The sequence below is a fragment of the Ceratotherium simum genome, chromosome 15 (genome assembly GCF_057802395.1).
Source record: "Ceratotherium simum simum isolate JZ-2026a chromosome 15, ASM5780239v1, whole genome shotgun sequence".
Classification (NCBI taxonomy): Eukaryota; Metazoa; Chordata; class Mammalia; order Perissodactyla; family Rhinocerotidae; genus Ceratotherium; species Ceratotherium simum.
In genome coordinates this window covers 21,073,492-21,092,762 of record NC_141914.1, presented here as the reverse complement: position 1 = coordinate 21,092,762, position 19,271 = coordinate 21,073,492, and the positions used below count along the sequence as shown (strand labels likewise).

General features: G+C 43.5%; 2 protein-coding genes across 5 annotated transcripts in view; one reads left to right on the top strand and one right to left on the bottom strand.

The window, feature by feature from the left end:
• Positions 1–3,707, top strand: part of TMEM39A (transmembrane protein 39A) — a 31,243-nt gene extending 27,536 nt beyond the window's left edge. For both annotated transcript variants that reach the window (XM_087439648.1, XM_004436545.3), the window contains 2 exons: positions 342–462; positions 3,229–3,707. In XM_087439648.1, the coding sequence (XP_087295774.1) occupies positions 342–462; positions 3,229–3,462 (355 nt within the window). In that variant the 3' untranslated portion in view covers positions 3,463–3,707. The remainder of the gene's footprint in view (positions 1–341; positions 463–3,228) is intronic.
• A 6,269-nt stretch (positions 3,708–9,976) lies between these two features.
• Positions 9,977–19,271, bottom strand: part of ARHGAP31 (Rho GTPase activating protein 31) — a 113,082-nt gene continuing 103,787 nt past the window's right edge. For all 3 annotated transcript variants that reach the window (XM_004436546.3, XM_087439647.1, XM_087439646.1), the window contains one exon: positions 9,977–16,926. In XM_004436546.3, coding sequence (XP_004436603.1) covers positions 14,491–16,926 — 2,436 coding nt within the window. In that variant the 3' untranslated portion in view covers positions 9,977–14,490. The remainder of the gene's footprint in view (positions 16,927–19,271) is intronic.

The following is a 19,271-nucleotide window of genomic DNA, read 5'->3' as shown; positions in this document are numbered from 1 at the left end:
TTGAGATGACAGTCCACCTGCTTACACTCGATTCTCTGGCTCATAGCTGCCTAATGCCTTACTTACACATTTATTTCTGCTTTATCTCCTAAGCCTCTTCAGCCTTTTGACACTGAGTTAACTGTATCGCTTTGCAACCTCTCTACTATATAGCAATGAAGTTAAAATAACAAATCCTTTCTAACTCCTTCCAGTCTGACCATGGAATTACTGTATTTTCAGATTCAGGCAGATGAAGACTTGAATACTTAATCCCTTCTGTAGAAATATAGCTGGCTTTGCCAGACACTCTCTTGTCTGTAATTGCCAATTTGCTAACATTGCATTTCTTTCTCCCTTAGTTGGTCAGAAAATACAATATGGCCTCAAGGGGTGCTGGTGCGACACAGCAGATGCTTGTATAGAGCCATGGGGCCTTACAACGTGGCAGTGCCTTCAGACGTATCCCATGCCCGCTTTTATGCAAGTATCACTTCTTTCTTTTCAAACATAAGCTCAAGGGTGTTGGGAGGCCACTCTATATGTAAGCACCTAGCACAGTGTGTAGCACACACTAGTAAATTAATACGTGGTAATTATTACTACTGTATTACTACTGCTATCATACCTGGCCCCTGCCTTTAGGAAGTGTCTTCTGAAAGGCAGTTTGAAGGTCAAATACCATTATCCCAACTTCAACAGCTTGGCTGGTTTCTTTAGTTACATTGGAATTTGTTGAATCTAGTATTACTTGAAACAGGTAGGCAGTTATTTAAGACTTCTCATTTTTATCTTACAATTTTTATTGTAATAGTTTAGTGGTATCCTTATTATATTGTATCTATGTATCCTTAAGCGATATATATTTTTTTTTTTTGTGAGGAAGATCAGCCCTGAGCTAACATCCATGTTAATCCTCCTCTTTTTGCTGAGGACGACCGGCTCTGAGCTAACATCTATTGCCAATCTTCCTCCTTTTTTTTCCCCCCAAAGCCCCAGTAGATAGTTGTATGTCATAGTTGCACATCCTTCTAGTTGCTGTATGTGGGACACGGCCTCAGCATGGCCAGAGAAGTGGTGTGTCGGTGCGCACCCGGGATCCCAACCCGGGCTGCCAGTAGTGGAGCGCGTGCACTTAACCACTAAGCCACCGGGCCAGCCCAAGCGATATTTAATATAGTAATAATGTAATGGGTTTTATTTTTTTGGTGTTTGTCAGCTATATCATCTCCTTAAAATATCTTGACTTCCCCTTTGAAAGTCAGACAAATGCCATGATCTGCGGCCTAACTTTTACCTTTTCCTGGATTAGAAGGAAAAAAGTCTTAAAAAGAAAAAGCAATAGACACCTACTAATGGTCACCTACCACTACTTGAATCCTTTTCTCCCTTCCACCCATCCATCCCTCCATCCCTCCCATTTCCTTGTGAGGGTACGTGGACTTTCTGGTTCTGCAGGTATTTGCTGCTAAGGGCCTTACAGTTAAACACTGGGAACTTGCATGAGGGCAGGATGCTTGTAAATACCATGATAGGGGAGGGTGGGGTGGATGGGGGTTGAGAGCAGCACAGAGAAGGTGAAAGGCCCTTAAATGAAGAAACTACAAGCATCTTCTTCTAGACTCCTGTGGGATTGCCTTAAGATGGAGGAGTGGACTTAAGTCACAACTACATAAGCATTTGGTTTCTACACAGAATATTTAATTCAGCCAGCTGAATTCCATAGACCTTTAATGATTCTTTTGGCTCTCGCTGTCCCCTTGAAACCTACAATAACCAGATATTTATTAGAATTTTCTGCTTGAAAAATAAGTATTTTCCTTGCTAGTGCTGGACAGCTGCAGAATCAGGTGGAATCCAAGAAGAAGGATTAGGGAAATTAACTTATTACTGATTTTGCAAACAGTAAAATCAGTGCTTCTCAAAGTGGTCCTTGGGCTCCTTGCATATAACCCACCAGGCTCACTCCTTAAAAACAGATTAGGGCCCCTACCCCAGACTGCTGAATCAGAATCTCTAAAGAGTCCCAGGGATTTGCATATTCGGAAATGATTCTTAGGCACTCTGAAGTTTGAGAACACTCATTTAAAATGTGCCTATTACCCGTAGCTGTTAGAATTTAAAGCCTGTCCTCACCTTGCTACTCTTTCAGTTTATAGCTTACTAGCACATTTAATTACAGTTGTTATAATTGCCACAGAATCTGAAATTGCCTGAGTCCTTTTAGAATATTAATTCGGAGCCAATTTTGTACATCATAGTATGTAATAAAACCCAGATTAAGCGTTTTCTTCCTCCTGAAGGACCCTGAGAACCTGGCTACCTTTCAGAGCTGTCATGATAATTAGGCTTTATTCTCAGATTTGAGCCTTGAGGTGTAAATTAGTTTTTTTAGATCTGATATACTAACATTACTGCAATTTGCAACCGAAGACCTCTGTCTTTCTATTCATAATATGTTTTTATTAGTAAACCAGGATTTAGCGTCTTAGAGCAAAGAATTTAGTGGAAGTGCAAATAGTGAGCCTTGCTTTTAGCCAAACTCTAATTCTGATTAATTTTTCCTTCCTTCCTCATTGTCCTGTCTTTGTGCACCCTACTTCTTAATATCCAGGGGAAAAAAAACAGCAAAAATATATGGTGTAGAGGATTTGAGTCAGTGACCATGGTGGGTAAACAGTTTAAGGAAAAACTAAGAAATTATTGTATCGATATGTCAACTTGTAATACCTTCCTTCCCCCCTAGACTTGTCTAGTGTAGGTGTTTATGTCTTAGACCAGCCCACAAACTAACAATGATTTTTACATTTTTAAATGGTTATATTTTAAGTGGTTATAAAAGCACCTACATAATATACTCACTTTTTGCCTCTTGACTTGCAAATTCTGAAATATTTCCCATTTGGTCCTTTATCTAGCCCCTGTCTTATATAAATATACTTTTAGTTATCTCAAATAAAATATATACCTAAGATGTAATCTAAAAAAAATCTTCAGAGGCAGAGTTCTTTTGACTGTAATCCCTTTTCTTGTCTCAGGGGCACTGAAATAAAATTTCATTATTCCTTGAGCACAAAGGAAAAGGTTTGAGTCTCTACAGTGGGAACTAGCCTGATTGATATTCGATAAGCAGATCTATTTATTGCATATCGAAACCTGTATAGGAAAGTTTTTAGGAAAAAAATGTAAGAATAACTACAGTTTTTACTTTTCTATGAAATAACGTTTTGCTTTTTAACTTCCTTACAGTTCCTATTTCATCGTCCGTTAAGGCTGTTAAATCTGCTTATCCTTATTGAGGGCAGTGTCGTCTTCTACCAGCTCTATTCCTTACTGCGGTCAGAGAAGTGGAACCACACACTTTCCATGGCTCTCATCCTCTTCTGCAACTACTATGTTTTATTTAAGCTCCTCCGGGACAGAATAGTGTTAGGCAGGGCATACTCCTACCCACTCAACAGTTACGAACTCAAGGCAAACTAAGCTGCCTCTCAACAATGGGGGAGAACTCAGATAAAAATATTTTCATACATTCTATTTTTTTCTTGCGATTTTTATAAATATTTAAGATATTTTATATTTTGTATACTATTATGTTTTGAAAGGTGGGAAGGGTAAGGGATATTAAATGTATCCATAAACAAGGTGATGTGATCTTTCATGTGTTAGTATATTTGAATAATATACAGATGAGAGGTGTACCTTTCCAGTAAAGAGATCGATTTGTCTGTGTGGCTCTGAAATAACTCATTCATTTATGAACACATCTCATATATCACTTGACACAGTACCTTTGGTTGTCTACTTTCTTTCCAATCCTTCTCATTATGTTTAATCCTCAGTTGCCCTTATTGCTACAGAAAGGGAGATCAGTGGAGTAGCCTGACAGCACCCATTGCCTTTTTTTCCGTCTAGCTAACAGTATTGAAATACATTGAGGAAGGAGTGATTATAGTCTTGGGTGGGATTCTCGACGGTTGCCTACTGGGAGGAAGCATTTCTGAGGCAGGAACTCAGCGTTCTGTTGTGCCCTATGACATTTAAATATATTTTTGAATAAGCTACTACCTGAAACTCAGGCTCTTGCTGTCATTTTCCCTGTTCTTTCACTTCTTTTGCCTCTAAAGATTTTCCTTTTTTTGTTAGCTGTTTGAAATAATACTTTTTAAGACAGAAAGTCTTTAGAGTGCCCACACTCGTGAAGGAGATGGTGTATGGCTGGATCAGTGGGAGAAGATGAGTGCACACACCACGTGGGCTGGAGTGTGGGCAGGTGAAGAAACCGAGTGACTGGGCAACGGGTGAGTCCTCAGCCAAACGATCTTGAATGTGGTCTAGCAGCCATCCACTGCAGCCGCCTGTCTGGAGTTAGGAGTGGAAGTGAAATATAAGAAGTGACCTCTTTGTCCTCAGATACTTGATGTATGCCCACGTGTCTTTTTAATTTCATACTCCGGCACCTTCATGTTTGTGAGCATTAACCCTTTTCAGTCCATGTTCTTGAGAGGTGATATACTTGGTCAGTTGATGTCACTAGTCATCTAAACTTCTGAGGCCTTGTCTTGAGAGCCTGAAATATATTCTCATATGTTTTCTGTGCACAGTTTGGCTTTTTACACTGTGAAGCTTTTGGTGAAACACAATGTGACTTACGAAGTGAAAGGACCAATCATGTAATTCATAAACTGGCTCTGAAAACAATTCTTGCAGAAGAGTTCCCAACAGGTTTTCAGCAAAGGCAGCATTGTGAGTTGTAGGTGTGTATGTATAGAGCTACTCAAGATGACTGCTATGTTTAAATTCACCTTCGTTTCGTTAAATATTTTGATGTCTGTGCCTTCTTTTTTAAGGTACATTATTTGGCATTCAGTCTGAGTCTGTTCAGCCATTCAACAAATATGTATTACCACCAGGCACTATATTAGGCATTGGGGATATAGCAGTGAGTAAGAAATGCACAGGCCGTACCCTCATAGAGCTTACAGTGTAGCAGGTGGGAGATGCAAAATGTGCTGTAAATAAGTTTATATATAATATAATGTCTCCTAGTAGTAGTAATAAATGTGGTAAAGAGAAAATAAATCAGGGCAAGGAAATAGTGCTAGGAATGGCATTGCTAAAAGGCATCTTTGAGGAGATGATTTTTGAGCAAAGACGATGAAACAAGACTGAGCCATATAAATAGCTTTGGGGAGAATTCCATGTTAAAGTAACAGCAAAGACAGTCCCCTGAGATGGGAACAATTTTGGTATTTGGAAACAGCAAGATAACCAGTGTATTGGTGGTTTTTCGTAAAGTGGCTCAGCTCAAATAGGGTGGTTCTTGGAGAAGGGGAGATTGGGAAAGCTGCCATTTCAATATTCTTTCCTTAGGATCTTGAAGATATGCTTCTTTTGACTAGTAAACTTTTTTTTTTTTTTTGGTGAGGAAGATTGTCCCTGAGCTAACATTTGTTGCCAATCCTCCTCTTTTTGCTTGAGGAAGATTGTTGCTGAGCTAATATCTGTGCCAATCTTCCTCTATTTTGTATGTGGGACATTGCCTCAGCATGGCTTGATGAGTGGTGTGTAGGTCTGCGCCCAGGATGCGAACCCGTGAACCTCGGTCCGCCAAAGTGGAGTGCGCAAACTTAACCACTACGCCACCAGGCCGGCCCCTGACTAGTAATCATTTTGATGAGAGTACGTGATAGCTGAGAGCAAAATGGGTGGCCTGGGCACAAAGATGTCTCATCAAGAGATGGCCCCAAGTTAGTTCTATCATTGAAAAGTAGCCCTGATAACTGATTAGGGTTATAGACTAGCTTTGTAAGCTGGCTTGATTCCCCCTCTGGTTTGACCTGTCTTGGTCGTAGCCTAAAGGAGCAGCACAGGAGGACCAGATGCCAGGCTGGCCAAACAAGTGAGTGAATGTGAGAAATACATAAAAGTTAATTTTGACTAATGGAACTGCAAAGTGCCCCCTCTCCTTCCAGATATGACAGCGTCAGGGAGATAAAACACTTTATTCAGTTCAACACACTGCTGCTCATTTCAGCTGTCCTTTGTAGAAGCCACATTCAGATGGGGGAGAGAAAAATGACTAGTTACCTGTATATTTGATTACTTACAGATCATGTGAAAGAAAGGACACCATCTTTGCTTAGTGATAGCAGGAGATGCATACCCATTAAAGAAGGGCCTTTTTAATAATTGTTTATATGTTGGGAAATTAAATGGTGTGTGGAAAGAATGGTATGGCAAAAAATCAGTCAGGTGAACTTGGGATACTGGAAAAGGAAAGATAAGCTTGACCAGTTGTCTGGGTGGCTTAAGGTGGGTAAAAGTGTCAGAGTAGAGGAGGGTAGTTCACAGGTATGAGCATGATAGAAATGTTCTTCAGTATCCTATTTACTTTGATTCCATGTTGTATTCTGTAAGCTTCTTCCCCTCCCCTCCCTGTCAATCTTACCTCCACCACCACTCCTCCTCCGTTTCTATTTACTGAGCAATTACTATGTGCCAGACGCTGCTGGCTGCCAAAGAATGTGATGTTCAGAGTTCATTAACTAATAGAAGGCAGACAAGTAAATTAATAATTGTAACACAAAGGTGTTGAGTAAAGGAAGTACATACGTGATACAGAGATGATGCAGCAAAGAGAGTGACCAACTTTGCTTGGAGGCTGCAGTGTCAGGGAAGGCTTCACTGCAGCAGTTAACACACGAGATGCATTTTAAAGGAGGACTAGGAGTTTACCATGTAGATGGGGGGACGGTTCATGCCGTGGGAACAGGATATACAAAAACTCAGGCAAGGATTGGTACTAGGTTTTAAAATAACTAGTTCAATAATGCTAGAGAGCCGTGCAAGGAAGAGATTCCAGAGGGACTTGAATTCCACACTAAGGGGTTTGGATCTTTATTACCTTGTAGGTCACAGGTTCTCAAAGGGGTGATCCGTGGACACTGCATCAGAACTTCTAGTGTGAGGCCCAATAATATGCACCTTTCACAAGCAATTCAGGTAATTCTTAAGTAGAGGGAAGTCTGGAAACTTTTGTAGACAGAAGACGGCTAATGAAAGATTTTAAGCTGAGGACTTATGACCCGAAGAGTTCTCAGGTCAAGGGATCTCAAAGTGTAATCTGTGGACAAGCAGCATCAGCACCACTAACTGGGAACGTTTTAGAAATGGAAAATTTCAAGCCCAACCCCAAACCTACTGAGTCCGAAACTCTGGATGGAGCCCAGAAGTCTGTTTTAACACACTCTGAAGGTGATTTTGAAGAGAACCACTACCCTAGCTTAGACAACTTTGGCAGCAATATGTAGGACAGGTTTGGAGAATGGGGGGATGTCAATGAGACTTAAAGCAGGGAGACCAGTTAGCCAACCATTTTAAAAAGTCCATGCAATAGAAAATGGGAGCAGGGATGGGGTGTCACTACTGTCTGGGTGATAGAAAAAGTCATGGGCATGAATAAGGTAATATAGGGACAGATTGTAGAGTGAAAAGAGAAGGAAGGACAGAATTCTGGTGAAGAACAACAGTTAAGCGTAGAGGAAGAGGAAGCATTCAAATGAACAAGATTAAGAAAATGGAATTCCAAACGATGAGGTGAACTAGAGTTTCAAGAAAGGAATGATCAACAGTATCAAATATTCGAGAGACTGAGAACTGACTGTTGAATTTGGTTATTAGATCACTGTGACTTTAGTAAGAGAAATTTCAATGGAGCAATGGGGATGGAGGTCAGTTGCAGTTGGTCCAGAGTAGTGAATTGGAGTGAAGAAGTAGTGAATTGGAAAGAAGGGTTCTTGGGAGCCCTTGGGAAGAGGAATAGCACTTCCTCTGAGCTAGGAGGGAGGTTAGGTACACACATAGATGGATAAGGGGAAGTAGCAGCAGGAAGTGGAGGAAACACATCTGATAGCATAAACTTGTGGTAAAGTTAAGAAGCAGTTATCATTTTTGGGGGTGGGACGCATCTAGGAGGGTCTTAGAATAGTGGAATATCCTTTGTGAATTTCGGAATGAGGCCGCTGACGAGGTGGTAAGCCATAAATTTCCAAGGCTCTCATACCATGGTTTTATGATTTTATCTGGTCTAACTCAGTAGACACAGTAAAAGGATAGAGAAGATGGGTGGATAGAGTCCTCGTTTGGATGTTTGCCAAGCAGGTATGGCTAAAGGTCTAGAGGTCAAGGGAGTTAAGGGTGCTGGTGAGAATAGCTGAGATGATGCACCTTGGGGTCTGGCAGGGCCAGGAAAGGAAGAATGAAGTCTAGTGGGGGTATTGTCTGTTAGAAAGAGTAGGCGTGGGCCAGGCATTAGTAATCTGAGCAAGTAGAGGGAATACAGGAGTAAGGATAGAAGTTCTGAGAATGGGATATGGGAGTTTAGGATCACAGAGTTTTGGGTTGTGAAACAGCCTGATGTATAACCCTGGAAGAAAATGGCCAAAATTGAGTAGAAGTATAAGCTGTAAGCACTTGTGGCAAGGGTGTTGGATGGGTTTTCCTCAGGAACATTGAAGTCATCCAGAATGATGGTAGGACATGAGGTAGAGAGGAAACAGGGAGCCTGGTGCCAAGACTGGGAAGTCTGGGACATGGACTACATCGTGGCCACAAAGAATGGTAAAAGTTAAAATAGCTGGATGCCATACATTTTGGTAATAAGAGATTTTTGTACAAGATGGAAAGATGCAATGGTGCAGAACTGCCAGTGGGAAACTGGAGGACGTTTTCTTGGCTCTTTGGAGTCTGTGCAACATGGAAGAAAATGTGCAGCCTTTTGTGCCAAGAAAGAAGTGTCCTCAAGGGAGTGTCAAGTTTTATTGAAGCTTAGGAAGTGGAGGCAGCATTCAGTGAGGAGGCTGTAAGGAGAGAAGGACTCCAGAGGAATTGTGGGAAAGATTAGGAGTGAGGGGGACTGTGTGTTGCCAGTTGAGGGCAGTGGGCACAGGATTCAGGAGAGAGAAACAGAGGAGAGGGCATCTGGGAGTATATAGGAGAAAAAGACATTTAGGGCAGTAGTGAAGGGTCACAGGAGCAGGCCTGAGTAGTGTCAAGTTCTAAATAGAATATTGTTGCCAAAATGCTAGTATTTGTATCCCCTCGGCAATGGTATTTTTCACTGCAAATATCACCAGGTTGTGAGCCTGGGTTGCATGATAGTTTTTCTAAGGGTCTGTCATTTCAACCCACTGAACATTCCCCACCCCCCCCACTTTTTCTTTTTGCTGAGGAAGATTGGCCCTGGGCTAACATCCGTGCCCATCTTCCTCTACCCTATACGTGGGATGCCTGCCACAGCATGGCTTGATGAGCAGTGTGTAGGTCCACGCCCGGGATCCGAACCTGCAAGCCCCAGGCCGCCAAAGCAGAGTGCACAAGCTTAACCGCTATGCCACCAGGCTGGCCCCCTCCCGTCCCCCTTTTGTGTGACAATATATACCAGGATAGCAAACTTTTGCTTTTTTCCCCAGAGCGTCATTAGCATAATCACTCAAAGAATAGTCCCCCCTTGATTGATTCAAGTAATAGAAAAATTGGGTTCACATCTGTGTAAATGGGCCCACATAACTCCTTAAGCTGTGGTATTTTGAGAAGCAATTGCTTTTTTTTTTCTTCTCATTTTTCATTACAATATCCACTGATTTATACTGGGTATCTTGGGTGACATATGATTGCAACAGTAAGCTTGAAGTTGTAAATATCTGACCATTATTAAGATGTAAAATAACAAAAATAAGAAAAATTTACAGAAACAAATCATCAGGACTTTTGCTGTGAGACCAAACCTTGAAGTAATAAAAAATGGTGTCAAACAGAACAAACTAGAACAATGAGACTGATGCATATAATCTACTTTTCCTATTATTGATTTTGATGACCCCATGTCCTCCTCTAGTTCATAGTGCCATCATAAGCATTATATTTTATATCATTTATTAGAGTACATTTTTTAAAGCATAACAATCTGTTTTAATTACACTTAAATGTCTCTGGATAAGTTTAATATTTATATATTTTTTAATCAATAGAAAAACATTTTGATTATATCTTTGGAAACATACTTGTCAAGCTCAACAAACAGCTGAAATCATGTGGCTTTCTAATAGACTCCTTTGAAAAAGTGCTTTACCTTGCAGAATTATTAGCCAGGAAGTACTATGGCATTAAGTTATTGCAAAGCATTGCGATTCATCCAGGAAAACACATGGCTACGTACTTCGTGGGTTTCTTATGTTTAGCTACATCCTCCTTCATCCTCATAGAGAAGTGATCCCTGCATTGCTCATGAACCTCAAGGCTGCTAAATGATCTACTGTGTCCCAGTCAATCAGTGGTGGCCCCCAATTTTATACTATCTAGACTGACACTGATCTCAGGCGATCACCCTTATACCATCTCCCATTCCTCTCCATGCTTGGAAAGGTGCTTGCGCCCTCTTCTGGCCTGACTTTACTAGAAACAGTGTTGACAAAGGAGGACACATTCTTTATCATCCCACATTTTGAGCTGACCCTCCTGCGGGAAGTGTGTAAAATCATACTCCTGGCAACACTTAACCCCAAGATTCATGTTGTCATCAGATAGGACAGGCCATGGTAGAATATGGCCCTAATCAATCCTGGTGAGAATTGGACCTTCCCTTGACCTCTCCATTCCAATCCTGGACAAACGAATCTCGCGTTCTCCAGTACCCCTCTCCAGGCAAGAACACAAGGCCTGTGTAGACAAATAACTCTCCCACCCAATTTTAGTCAAATGTGATTATCATGTGCTAAACATTAGACAGGAAAGTAACAGTTTGTCTTGGACCTGTGACTTCATCATCAACAGGAGTCCACCCATTTTGTGATGATGGCAGTCTCTCAAACCCCCTCTCAAGGAGTATGGAACGCTGATATTACCTGGCTCATTAGCAGAGATCCAACAGGACTTCACAACCAAACCAATTAAGACCACGGAAAACCTCAGAACTATTTATTCTTAGTTACCAATCTCTAATTTTTTAAATGATCAAAGCAAAATTCTCAATGCCTGAGTGTCTCCCTATCACCTTTTATTGGACTTGCAATTGTGTTTAATTTGACTAAAGTCAATAGGTAACTTGAACACTATTAACAATCCTATTTGAAGATGCTGGTTGCAACATTTTTTCCACTTCGCTTTCATTTCATAACTAAATGGTTCTAAATCTTGTTCCTGGTTGTTTATAGGCTGTTTCATTTGCTACCATCCCTCTCTCCCTTTTTTCCTTAGAATCTTCAAGGATTTCAGAGTTCTAAGGTACCCCGTGCAATATTACTAAGCTCTTAATATGATTTGTTGAGGATGATGATGTTTACATTTTTAATTTCCCCAGGATCCAGAATTTTGACTTGGCCAATATTTTGAATTTTAGAGCTTAGATTAGGCTATCAGTGTCTTAATGTGGTTCTTAGTCAAGTTTCTTCATATTCTATGTGAAGCAGAGGATAAAAACCAAATTCCCTCTATCTGGTCCATTTTGGCAAAAAAGAAGAAAAACATAGTTGGCCTGGGAGGGCCATTTAGCCAATAAATATAGGTTATTATCTTCTTAAGCAATCATTAACACTGAAAGAAAACATTAGAACATGCATGCATTTCACTTCAAATTCAAGGTTTTAAATCAGCCACCCCCATTTAGAGGACTGATGGTTGACTTGAAGGCGCCCTTTGAGAAACTGATTTTGCAGCCCTTTCTAGGGCACTGTGTAGATCCTCCTAAAAACAGCAGCACCCATTCTGTCCCTCCCCTGGATGTAAGCAGGCAATCTGATTCCCATCCAGCCATTCTGAGGGGGTTTCATTTTTCAGTCCCAAGTGGGTGACCAAATTGGTAATCTAAGGTCATTTTGGGGAACAATTTCAGGGGAAAAATGTAATGACTTTTGTCACGGAATGGAATTTCATCAGCCCCAGGCTAGCCCTGGTCCATAGGAAGTTTATGAATGTTTGTTACAGTTGATAGACTGGAAAATAGTCAAAGGAGAGATCCACACTTTAGCAGCCAGACACTGACTGAGAAGATGAGTCAGATTCCAAGGCCTTCTGGATTGACTGACTAGGAAAGCTCAGAGTATCGAATATCTCTAGACAGTTGTCACTGTGTCTCATGATGACATCCACACACCCACACTCCTGAAGAAGATGCTACAAATGAAAGATGTCGGAGTCTAAGGAACATGGCAGCCATTTAATAAATCTACGTAGGCGCCTCAAATTGAACTCACTTGTTAATATGTAAATGGTAGCTTCTCAGTCTATCCCCAAATAAAAATATATCCTCTAAGTGTTACAAACAAAAATTTAAAATAATCATAAAATAGTTTAAATATTTCATTACTCGGCTCAGAGTTCTGATGGTGAAGCAAAGCGCGGCTCCTTCCCCTTCTCACATTCTAACTGGAACACAGTCCTTATCAGAGCGTAGACACCACAGTGCACTGAGATTGACACAAAGCCTGTCTGCCACATTTTTTGATAAGGCAGGAATGTACTTTTCACACCTCCTGAACATGGTCTTCCTCATCTGTCACCACTATATTTCTTCACTTTGCCTGCCTAGGAGGGAAAAATGGTATACCCTAGGACTTTTCTTATGGGTTGACAGCTCATTGGCTGTTGGTATAATGTCTTGTTCCCAATGAGAATGGAAAAACACTGACCAAAGGCCTATTCACCGCTCCCCTTGCTCACTCATCTCAGTGCCCTCTGAAAGCAGAACTTATCAGCTGGCCCACCAGTTATCTCTGCCAGGGACACTGGCTTAAAAGGTATGGGACAAGATTTCAAAACTGTAAGGCTTATCAGGAAGAAGGGAGAGAGGAATATGTATGTATCCGTTGCAGGCATCAGCATCCAATTTCTCACTGGAGGAGGTAACTTCAGCTCAGCCCCTACCCAGCCCAGCACCAGTCTTGGTTGTGAGGTCTTCCCAGAGGTACTGCCAGCCCTTAGAGAAATTTCTGCAATGACTGAGCTTCTGGACAGAATTTAGCCAGACTTGAACCTGAGAAGAGGTGCATAGGGCTAAAAATAGGTCTTATTTATCTTTGTTTCTCATACAACATAGTTGTCTTAGAAGGTCTGAAAGTGTTGATACCCTGAAGGGTTTTGCCATGAGAAGGGCTCCTGTGAAGGCCTTCGTAGGATAGCACCAAAAATCTGCCAGCAGGTTATATTAGTTTTCCTTCCTCTCTCCAGCTGAAAAGGAAAGAACCATTTGAAATTCTAAATAACAAATAAAATCAGATTAGTTTATTGCTTCTGCTTGCATATAGACAGGAGAGGAACAAGTCTGAGTGCCTGGGGTGGGTGGTGGATGAGGGGGATTATGGAAGGGAGAGGGGTCCCTCAAATCTGCTCTGAGCAATGGAAGGAGAGGGAGAAAGGGATGTACCCACTGGCTAAAATGAAACACATTGTCAAGATGGGCAGCTGTCACCAAGCAGTAACGATGGCTAGCCTGCTAGGGCTCCCCCCTTACCCCTTCCTGTACTGCTGGTCCCAGCCTAGTGTGGAAGGAGAGTAAAGCTGAGCTAGAGGTGTTTGCTGCCTATGTGTGAGGCTTTTCTCTATGAAGACATCTTGTTCTTGGACTCTGATATTGGGAAGAAAGCAGATCACTTCACTATTGCATACCTAAATGAAGATTCAGCACATTTCATTGAGGTGAGCCTCAGCTCAGCCCCCACCCTGCCCAGCTACTGGATTTATAAATCAGAGGTCAGCGTAGCGGCAGTTGGAGTCCCAAATTAATAAAAGCCAGAGCCAGAAAGTCTTCTTGGACTGTGCCAGTCTCCGAGTTTGCTCTTGAGTATAGATTCTGATTTTCTATGCTGGTGTGTGGAGCCATCTTGGACAGATCTGCAAGCGTTCCAGGGAAAGAGTACGGGTAAATTCACTCACTAAGTGTGTTAGTTTGCATTTCCGAATCTGCATAGTATACTTTTCTATTCTGGATAGTATACTTTTCTGGATAGTATACTTTTCTATTCTGGATAGTATACTTTTACAAAGCTTATCAGAACACTGGTCTAAAAGAACACATCCTTTAAAGAGCATTAAAAAGCATGAAGTAAATAGGAGGCCTTCAAACCTCAATAGTAACATTTTCCAACACAGGCAAAAGACTTCTCTTTCTTTCAAAAGACATAATCACACCCAGCTCTCCATGGCAACAGATAATGGCGATGGGGGAGTAATGCAACTCACAAGTTTCAAACCTCATTGGAGGCCATCCTCTTCCCTCACCTGACCTTTCCCTGCCTGCTCATACAGACTTGTTTAAATTTCATCTTTTGGTCCTTCTCTTGACTTCTCTTCTGGCAAATGGACTAATTAACAAATGGTCAAAAGACTAAAGAAAGAGAAGAGGCCAAAATAAGCCCAAACTTGGATAACCCGTGCCTAGAATAATGGCAAGTTGCCCCTGTAATAACTTCCAGACGAATCATGACATTTTTTCAGACACCAGCATGTGAACTGATGTCATTCTATTTGCCTCCCACTTCTTCCATCCAGAATCACTGATCTCCGCTGGGGCTGGTAAAAACAGCTGGTTGAGGTCTCCAGTCTCTGGCCATTCTTAGGGATGGTCATTTTATTCCTAAGTGTAACCCCTTCTGGTGTGACCCACGTGTTTTCTGCCAACTCCCCACAAAGAAGACCAGGAGAAACTGTCTGGGTGGGACTTCTGATAGGGGACAGCAGGACCTTGGAATCTGTCACTGTGGATGAGGGGGGTGGGTGGTCCATAATGGGGAAAGGAGGACTGAATAAGATTAGGCTCTGAGGTCTTCCTGGCCTTGACCTGTGGAAAGGCTTAGAACTCCCTGATGGTCGCTCTATTTTTGAAGAAAGAAGGTTGTCCCCAGATGGCTCTGTCTCTGATGTGCGCTTTCTGCATTGCACTACTGCATCCTGGCTGGAGAGCAGGTTAGCCAAACCTGGTTCTGGAGAAAGGGTGGGTCCCTCGCACATGCAGGATGCAGTGGCATCCATTGGCAAGGACTCAACAGCTCCTGTATCTTGCTTTGGTTTCTCTTCCTTTGGGCTTTCCAAGGACGAGAGGGAATCACCTTCGGCAGGTTTCTGAGAGGTCCCACCAGTTGAGCCGGGTTCCTCTTGGTTCCTTTCCAGAGGCTGAGTCCCATTCTCCCCTGAGCTCTGAGTGGGCAGGGGCTGTGGGATCTGTGTGTACTGAATCTTGGGTGGGATGACTGGGACTGCCCTGGCCTGGCACATTTTGACCATGAAGGAGGTTCTCACAGCTGACACACTCACGGGAGCTGAGTTACGGCGGCCTGTCAGGGCATGAGCCACAATGTCCGGGTCCTGAGGGTCCTGGGAGTAAACCCTACAGGGGTCTACTTTACAGTGAGATGAGGTCATCCATGTGAACTTCGGGTCTCCTGGCTCAGAGAGCTGCATTCCAGGTGAACCAAACGAGGCCACATTCTCAAACCGGAAGAGGTCAGTGACGGGAATGGCAGAGTCCAAGTTGAGGGAAGAAGGCCTATTTTTCCCTCTTGGGGGCCCACACTCAGTGCTCTTTAGCTGTATCTTTGGGGGATGCTCTCCAGGTGAGGTACTGTCCTGCACGCTAGGGGAACTCTCCTTGCTGCTCTCTGGCCCAGGAACACCACCTTGCTCAATCTGAGGGTTGCAGTGCTCCAGGTGTGTCCCCAGTTCCTTTCCCTCTGCTAGGCTGACAGGGCTGGTTTCCGCTGGTTTGGGCTGCAAACCACCTGATCCCTTCCGGTTGGGAAGAACTTCTGTCTCTTGCAGGCCAGAGAACTCTCCGAAGGACCTCAGGGCTTTCTCATCCCATCCAGTAATCTCTTTCCTGGATGCCAGGGGCTGCAGAGGGTCAGAATTCCTCTCTGCTTCAAGATTAGCACAGCTGCTGGAGGAGGGACCCTTAAGAGTCCACTGGCTCTTAACTGTGGTTTTGCTATCTAGAGAATGGCTCTGGCGAAGGCTGGGCCTGTGGGAAAGCCTCTTCTCCAATCGGTGGCCCTGGGGGCCCTGCATCTGGGCCTCTTGCACATCTTTCAGAGTTGGGGAGTGAAGAGGACTCGTCACCCACTGGGGCTCCTCCCAGGGCTCCACCATCTCCAGGCCATGCTGGGCAATATCTGTCACAGTGTCGTCTTCGTCACAGTCTGAGGGCTCCTGTACTGAATGGGTGACATCCCCCTCTCCTTGTGGGGAGATCTCAACCTCCCTTGTGGGGCTTGGAAAACCAGAGCCTTTTCTCTCAGGAGCAGCATCCTTTGAATTTTGCTTTTCACTTTGTCCTGGAGAGGCCTCTTCTCCCTGACAAAGACTGGGGACCCCAGGGCTGCCGTTGGACTTCAGCTGGTCTGTATACGGATATGTCTTCAAATTCCTGGATGAATCTTCTCCCTCAGGGCTGCCCTCTGATAGCTGGACTCGAGGCAACTCCTCCATAGGAGTTGGAGGGGGAGGAGCAGGCGGGAGCACAGGAGACAGATTCCCTGGGCCTCCCACCTCCACCTTCGCTTGTGGAGAAACCGTCTCAAAGGGCACTATTTCCAGAGGAGCCAGGCTGGTGGGGTCTGGGCGCTGGCCCTTCTCCGGCTCGGATCTGTGGAGGCTGCTGCTTGTCTCAGGCTTTTCTCTATTGGTTGCTGTGGACGCCCCCTGTGTGCTCTGATTGGTTGGATCCCTAGTCCACTCCTCCAGGGGGATGGGGCCTGGAGCTGGGGCGGAGCCACAAGACAAGCTCCCAAGAGGCTCCGGGGAAGCAAAAGGCCCTGGACTGGACTCCAGAATTGGCTGAGTGGGGCTGATCTTTAGAGCAGGCGGTGGCAAAGCAGAGAGTTCTTCCTCAGATTCAATAATTTTCAGCTCCTGTTGAATCTCGGGCCACATCAGGGCGTTGGCCAGATCCTCTTCATCCTGAAAAACATCAAGAAACTGATTATCTTAGAACCAAGAACTCTCAGCGCTGAGATCCCCACTGTTTCCCAGTGAGACAGAAGGGGCTGGAGCAGTGCGAGGCTCTGCTACCTCAGCAAATAAAGGACACAGCATGAGTAATAACTGTGGGTGTTTATTCAGGGCTTATTACCATGTGCCACAACATGCTTTAACTGTATTTTCTTGTTTAATTTTCCCAACAACCCTAAGAGCTAACTACCACTATAATTTACTCCCATTTTAGAGATGAGGAGACTTACGTTCACGTAGATTAAATAATTTACCTAAGTCACACAGCAGCAGGACGGGGGTGAAATCCAGCTCTGTCTACACCACAACATAAGCGATCCATCCCTCTGTGCTGCTGTCTTACCAACCCTGGACTCATTTCACCTCAGGTTTACTGGTTGGCGCACAAGAACGAGATCCTCCCAGTGGAATGAAAATGTTAACTCGCCCTGACACCTACTTTCCAAATAAATAAATATAGTTTTTTTCTTTTTACCAAAGAAAATATTCCACGTGGAAAAAATTAATACATATTAAAAGAAAGGAGAATACAAACACAGCAAAATCTTATATTTCTACTACCCACATGTAACTGCCGTGAATGTGACGGGCTGCCTCCTCCTCCATCTTGTTTGCTATCCTTATTTCCCCTCAAGTCCAGCTTCTCTTTGTTCTTCTCAACTCCTCGCTTTCTCTACACAAAGCCCAAAGCTGCAGTCAGGAAGGGGATGAAGGGAGCTCTGGTTGGGGCCAGGGAAATAAATTTCAGTTCCTTTCATTTCTGGTCCAAAGGAGAAGCAGTCTGGGGAGGCATTTCCATCCTGTGGGGGTGAGGGCCTCTCTGAGAAGTCTGACCAGCTGCCAGCCTGACATCACTTCTCACCTGGCTCTGATGACATGTGTTTTCATATTACAGTGAATTCGATGCTTGTCTTAGCTTTCCCAATGGACTGTGAGCTCCTTGAGGTCAGGGACTGTGCTCATTCATCTTTGATTCCTCAAGACCGAATGGTGCCTGGCATACTGTGACTAGTTGCTCAATAAAGAGACTGTTGAATTGAAATGAATTCATTAGGGTTTTTTTTGAGTTATTTCCTTCAGATAACTCTCCAGGTGTCAGATTACTCGGTCAGAAGGCCGGGATATTTTTGAGATCTGACTCTACTGTATTGCATTGATTTGTGTACATGTCTATTTTGTCTACTAGGCTCTGCCCTCCTTCAGGGCAGGGGCAGCCTTTTACTCATCTCTTTAGTCTCCTCAGCACCTACATTATTGATCTCTTCCTAAGAAATTAATACACTTAGATGAATAAATGAACATCTAAACTCCCCTGCACCCCACTCTCTGCCATCTCGGTAAGTGGACCATAGTTCATTTCTGTTCAGGTCAGAAACCTATGGGGCGTCCTTGACTCTTCCTTCTCCCTCACTCGCTATTCCATCCTTCACCAGGTCCTGTTCCCTCTACCTTCCAAATAGCTCTTAAAGCCTTCCGTTTCTATCTCCATTGTCCCCACCCTAGTCTAAGCCACCATCTTTTCTCACTTGGTCTGCCACATACTAGCCTCTTAATTGGTATTCTCCTCTTTTGCTCTTTGCCTCCTCTTTGCTCTTCTCCTCACAGAATAGAGTGACTTTTAAAACATAAAATTCTGAACAAATCAAAAGGGTTTCCATTGCCCTTAGGTTAATCTCCAAATCCTTCCAAGCTGCCCTGCCTGACGTGGCTCCTGTTCCCTCTGAATCTCACTTTCTCTTGTCCACTTGCCCGTTCTCCGGCTTGGTTCTCGTTCCTTGACTGTTTCGTGCTTTTTCCTACCTCAGATTCATGGCACATTGTTCTTTCTACCTGGGAGTCTCTCTCTTCCTTTTTGGCCCCCTGCCCCTTTCTTCTAGCTAAGTTCTCAGTCTAAATGTCTATTCTTCAGAGAAGGCTTCCCGGACCCTTGACTCCCCTTGTCCCTCCAACTAGGTTGGGTCCTCCTGTTATATGCTCTTACAGAACTCTGTACTTCCATATCACTCTAGAAATCACTTGTTTAATGACCTTTCACCTACTAAGCTGTCAGCTCCAAGAAGGCAGGGACGGTGAGCATCTGGCACACTGCAGTCATCCCAGTGCTCTACAGAGTGCCTGCCACAAAGTAGGTGTTTAATACATGTTTTTAAATGAATGAATGAACTGATACCTTTACTTGTTCCCATGAATCCAGCTGGTCCTCCTTCCAGCACTAAGTGTATCTGCTTCTCAAAGCAATTTACACTTGATCCCTACCAGAATTCAATCCCCATAATAATCTGTGCATCCTTCTC